The sequence below is a fragment of the Cicer arietinum genome, chromosome 7 (assembly GCF_000331145.2).
Source record: "Cicer arietinum cultivar CDC Frontier isolate Library 1 chromosome 7, Cicar.CDCFrontier_v2.0, whole genome shotgun sequence".
NCBI lineage: Eukaryota > Viridiplantae > Streptophyta > Magnoliopsida > Fabales > Fabaceae > Cicer > Cicer arietinum.
Genome location: NC_021166.2, coordinates 4,376,794 through 4,382,593, shown reverse-complemented (window position 1 = coordinate 4,382,593; position 5,800 = coordinate 4,376,794). Strand labels below are relative to the sequence as shown.

Genomic DNA, 5,800 nt, shown 5'->3' with positions numbered 1-5,800 from the left:
TCCTGGAATGAGGTTCGAGATAGAGACTACTGAAAGATTTTTGTAACGCTGCTCAAAAGTTTTCCTTTATACTTTAACAATTGTCAACAACAGGGAATGGATGCTGCCCTTGTGTTACTTTTTCTCACATTGAATATTAATCTCTCATCTTACATCTTAAATGAGAGTGAGAGAGAGTTTGGTTTAAAAAGAGAATATAGAGGAGCTGAATAGTGGAGATTAAAATTGGTGAAACTCCAGCACCCCCTCTGGTTTTTTTCGGTTGTGATACCCAAGTGAGGTGGATGCACATACAGAGCGAACAAAATTTGAAGACCATCTCTTGAAGCCGTGTGACTGAGAGACAAGAAGCGGAGTAAACTAAATACCATGTTCCCTTGATACCCTTAAAGACAAGGAACATTGTTTGGTCATGGCTTAGTTTCCATCTTCCATGTCGAGTAGATACCCAAGAAGACTATGCTTGCTTAATAGGTAAGGGAATTATTATTTTTCATTTTCAGGGTAAATTTTAAATTTTGAATGCACGTGCTTCATATTTCTCTGAATTCACTAATGATTATTATTTCTTGTGGTTGTCAGGAAAACATACCAGACATTGAGAAGTTTTAGATGTCACTGTTATGCTGCAATCTAAGGAGAATACCAGTGAGGTTTGTTTGGAGCTTATTTTTGGATAAAGTACCGTGTGGTAGTAGTAAATTTTTGTTTAAGTGAAAAGTAACTGAGGAAAATGTGTTAAATTGTGAAATGTCAGTTTAGCTGTTAGTTGAAATCTCTTGCATCTTATTCTATTCACGCACCTAAAGTTTCCCTCAGTGCATGCAATAATTGCTATACTGTTGATACATCCTAAAGGCTTCCTGGTTCCTAAGCTCCCGTTCTGAGTAACAAAAAGAGGGGGGGAGAGTTGGGGGTATGCCACTACTAATGTCATGACCTACTGTTTAGAGGAATCCTTTTTCCTTCTTGGCAGGCTTCGTCATCGAGATTCTAAGTCGATACAAATTGGTATTTTATATTAATTGATAGACATTACCTCTCCAGGGATTTATAAATTATAAATACTGCTGTTTGTTTCAGTTATCTATTAGTTTTTATGTATCTGTTTACATTTTCCTTCGATTTTATTTGGTTATATTTTTGTCACAAAGTTTGTAGCATATGAAAAAAGCTACGATGTTTAGAACAAGAAGAAATGTATGAATGTGTGAGTGACAAGATTATTGGGCCTAAGACTAGTGAAAGGCCCAAACCTGCAATGTGGAGAACGTATGTCCGCAAGGGTAAAAAAGAGAATAAGCAGTCTATTAATGACAGGGCAGAGAAACTCTCTGAATTCTAGGGATTTCAGTTACACATACAGGAATAAATTGAGGAGGGTAGTAGAGTATTGCTCATGAATAATTATTGTTGTCATTGAATTAGGAGAATATTATTTTCTCTAGAGGAGCTATGCTCTGAGCTATACGTATCAGAATTTTCCCTTATTTCATAAATCAATAAATTCTCATTTCATCTATCATTTTATTGTTCATAGATTCCTATTTTTCTGTGGTTCTATCATTGGTCCGACTTGCCGGATATTCGAGAAGTACCAATGATTTTTTTGCACGTTGTACATGCCACCGAAGCTGTCAGATCAAATGGAAGCAGTTGAAGCAAGACTTTCAGTGGTGGAAGACTCTGTTCGCCAGGAGTTGAGGAAATTTCCCGAAACTATGATGAGCGAGTTCACGAGGTTGTTAGAGCAACGACCAATTGGAACGCGAAACTATGATGGCAGTGAAGAAAGTTGAGTTACCATAATTTGATGGTGACAATCCTGTGGCCTGGATCACGCGAGCTGAAACGTATTTTGAAGTTCAAGGGACGTCGAAGGAGGTGAAGGTCAGATTGGCGAAGCTAAGCATGGAGGGAGCAACAATTCACTGGTTTAATTTGTTGCGTGAGATAGAGGATAATTTGAATTGGACGAAGTTGAAACGAGCATTAATTGAAAGGTATGGTGGAAGACAAAGTGATAACCCCTTTGAAGAGATGAAAGATTTGCAACAAACCGGAACAATTGATGAAAACATTACCACCTTCGAATATGTGTCGTCACAAGTAGCAAGACTACCGGAGGAGCAGTACCTTAGGTACTTCATGGGAGGACTCAAGAACCAAATTCGCTTGAAGGTGCGTACGTTGAATCCACAAACCAGAATGCAAGCGATGAAGATTGCTCGTGATGTCGAAACGGAATTAGGTGGGTCTCTGATTTCAATAGGTGGTAGTGTGGGTGGGCTTTGCAGTTGGAAGAGAAGTGGGCCAAGTGGATCGGGGTCCAACAGAAAGAAAGGATCTGGATTTCATTATAACCCGGGTTCGACCTGACCTGGAAGTGGGTTTAATAATAACTTAATCAGGTCAGTGCAATGCAAAACTGGTTCGACTCAATCTGCCTCAAATGCAAACTCAAGCGTTTCTCATAATACAACGAGATCTGGAAACGATGAGGGGAGAAGAGTTAGCTGCAAGCGCAACCGTGGCCTCAAGCATCTGCCGTATTCTGAACTGATGGAGCGACGAACACGAGGGTTGTGTTTTCGTTGTGGGGAAAAATACCACCCTCTTCACCAGTGTGTTGAAAAGCAACTCGGATTGGTGATTTTGGGAGACGACAAGACAATTAACGAAGAAGGTGAGGCGATTGCCATAGAAGCTATGGAGGATGAGGATGAAGTTCTTGATTGCAATTCCATGGGATTGTTTGATATGATTGAAGCAAAGAAAAAATTAGATAATACGCCTCCAACCATAGGGATTTCATGGATTTCAGTTACACATAGGGGAATAAATTGAGGAGGGTAGTGGAGTATTGCTCATGAATAATTATCGTTGTCATTGAATTAGGAGAATACTATTTTCTCTGGAGGAGCTATGCTCTAGGCTATACGTATCAGAATTTTCCCTTCTTTCATAAATCAATAAATTTCCATTTCATCTATCATTTTACTGTTCATAGATTCCTATTTTTCTACGGTTCTATCAGTGAGAAGAAAAAGAAAACAAGAATCATAAGAAAAGAGAGAAAAAATGGAAGAGAGAGAAGGTGTAAGATTAGTTTACAATGCCACATTCATGCAAAAGTTAACAGTGTTTTTGTACCAATGAGCATTATCCAAGAAAAAATATCTAATGGTTATTTTTATTTGTCAGCTTCTAATCACAATTAGTTTATTCATCATGGCACACTGATGACTAAAAAGTATTTTTGTGTGCATATCCCTCATATAACATTGATGTTCTTCGAATTTGGACTTTCTGCCCAACTCAACCCCACAAAACTTGTTTGCAAGGTAAGGATTGCCCAAGCCATAATATCTAGGTCATATATCTCTAATCAATGCGAGGACTCTTAACACACCTCTCACCTCTCACACCCGAAATTCGACATCAAGAGTGGACGTAGGTGAAATGACAAAGATGTTGGCTCAATAACATCTTTAGACATCTGAAGTATGGATTAATGATGGTGGGATAATAGGGATCTCAATTAATATTGTGACCTCTCTTTTCCTATAATGAGAAATCATCTGCATATTGCAGAGACAGGCCTACAATTATAACACTTATTGCCTGTGAGAATCTGGGATAAACCTTTGTAATTGGTTTCCTTATTTGTCTTTGCTAGGAAGAATCATTTTCCCTAATGGTATAGTCCAATGATTCAAAGGTTCTTTATTTTTTTATTAAAAAAATTTAGGATGAGGGGATAGTGCCCTGGTCTAAGGTAGGGAAGACCTTCAGGTTCAAAGAGCACTTACAAAGGGATTTACATTTATTTCCCTCCAAGGGCACTAGCAGGGCTTGAACCTGGAACCTCCAGGTCCAAGGCCTATTGAAAGGTTTTCAACTTTACTGTTATTGATACTCATTATAATTTTCTACTGGAAATTTCCCCAAACTAAATCACTGCCTCTATGTTGAGTGTGGTACTTTCTTGTTCATTCATTGTAAATAGTTTTACACCGATAGTTAATAAATTTAAACTCATTAAATTTGTATGTTATCAAGTGGAAGGCTTATATTTTGCGCTACTCGAATGCAGGAACTTATTGCTGGTTTTGAATTGTCAGAAGGAAAAATATTCACGAGCTTGCATAGAGGAAACCGCTTCAGTGTGTTTATGGCTTGGAGCAAATGTTATGTTGGAATATTCATTAGATTAGGTCGTTCACTGTTACTTTTAGGTGTTATTGCCAATTGTGGATCTGTAGTTCTTGAGGGCCCAGGTTACAATAACTCAGATCAGATTGCTTTTTGTTTGGTGCTCTGTGTTGCTGTCTGCATTCAACTCATTTACTCATCAAAAGTAAATAAATGTTCATGGCATGGCCAAGCATCAAACATTACAAGCCCTATACTACCTTTTATGTTACATCTCACATCCATGTTATGGCTTGAGTGTTTTAACACTGCGTTTTAGTTCACTTTCATCTATTCTTTGTATACGGGAAAGAAATTGGCTCCTCTGAGATTAGTGATTTTATCGGTCTATGATGAGAAAATCAATGTGGTATTATGTGTACATGCATAAATAAATGTGCTGAAATATCTACAATTGATTTTCTCATCAACGATTTACATCATTTACTCTATAGTGGCTAAACCTGGGAAAAAACTATGAAAGACTGCATAGAGCGGCAATGCCACACTGAAATTGATTATTCTTAGTAAGCAAATGCATACACATTGATTTCCATCCTTGACTTTTTCAACTCGTCCATTTTCTTCTCTATCAATTACAGATCTCTTTATTGTGCATGTATGTCACCACATAACATAAGTATATACGACCAACATCCCTAGAAATCTTCTTGATATTAATTCATCGTAGTTATTAACTGTTTGTTTCTATATTTGTTCAGGACCTTCAAGGTACAGTTGCTTGCATGTATAGATGGGATGTTCGTTTACGAAAAGTTTGACAAGCTGGTTTCATGACTGCTCAAGAGTCAAGACTGGCTAAAAAAGAATGATAAATGCATACCCTACATCTTAAGTTGGGGCTTCTATGCATTTTCAGTTGAGAGTATGATTACAGTTTCTGTTCACTTTCTAATGTATATTTGTGTCCTAATTATTGTTTCTTCTTGTATCCTAATTATAGGCCTAACATAGTTAAATAAGTAGACATTATCGGCCTGTCAGAACTATTTCTCCTTATTGTTATTGAATTCAAAATCTGGCCTAGAGCCTAGAGGGTCAATTAAAAGGGCCCACATAATCTTAAATTCGTGAGTGGAATGTGCCGGTAAAATTATGCAAAATGAGGGGACAGACGGGTAATATAAAGTGATGATAAACTAGTTATTTGTAGGGTAGGGTGCAACAAAATAATGAAAAGGGTAATCCAAGATTTTAGTCTCAAAGCTCACATGGTTTGAATTGTTCTTGAGTTAGGTAAAGAGGCACTCAATTCAAGTGCCAAAACAGGATTTGTTGTTGTCTTCTAGCATGACGTGTGTTTGACTATTTGGTTAGCTGGCTAATTAATTTTATGGGCTTGACTCTTCACATAGGGACCCATGAATGAATGCGAGTGTCACAAGTCAAAACTATAATCGACCTTTCAAATTGGTTGTTTCCCTTTTCCTTTTTGTCATTCAGTTTCGAACTAAATAAAGAAAAGGCTTTCTTTGCATATATGTGGCAATGCCCAAATCTTCCTTTCATAGGAGTTCTTGCTATTTTTTTTTTTTTTTTTTTTTTTTTTTTTAAAAAAATTTTTGTTGTTTTTTTTTTTTAGTGG

At 37.2% G+C, this 5,800-nt stretch overlaps 1 protein-coding gene across 4 annotated transcripts; it reads left to right on the top strand.

Annotated features, from left to right (window-relative positions):
* Positions 1-6: 6 nt before the first annotated feature.
* Positions 7-5,282, top strand: LOC101499202 (uncharacterized). Of its 4 annotated transcripts, none has more exons than XR_012163834.1 (4): positions 7-474; positions 583-653; positions 4,097-4,217; positions 4,917-5,282. XR_012163834.1 is itself a non-coding variant. In XM_004508081.4 (4 exons), exons 2-4 carry the CDS (start codon positions 624-626, stop codon positions 4,946-4,948), a joined length of 246 nt encoding a protein of 81 aa, XP_004508138.2. In that variant the 5' UTR covers positions 7-474; positions 583-623; the 3' UTR covers positions 4,949-5,282. The 4 variants fall into 4 exon arrangements, 2 of the variants coding, with proteins under 2 accessions (XP_004508138.2, XP_004508137.2); XR_012163833.1 differs by having other exon boundaries at positions 4,097-4,721; XM_004508081.4 differs by having other exon boundaries at positions 4,097-4,280.
* Positions 5,283-5,800: the final 518 nt, after the last annotated feature.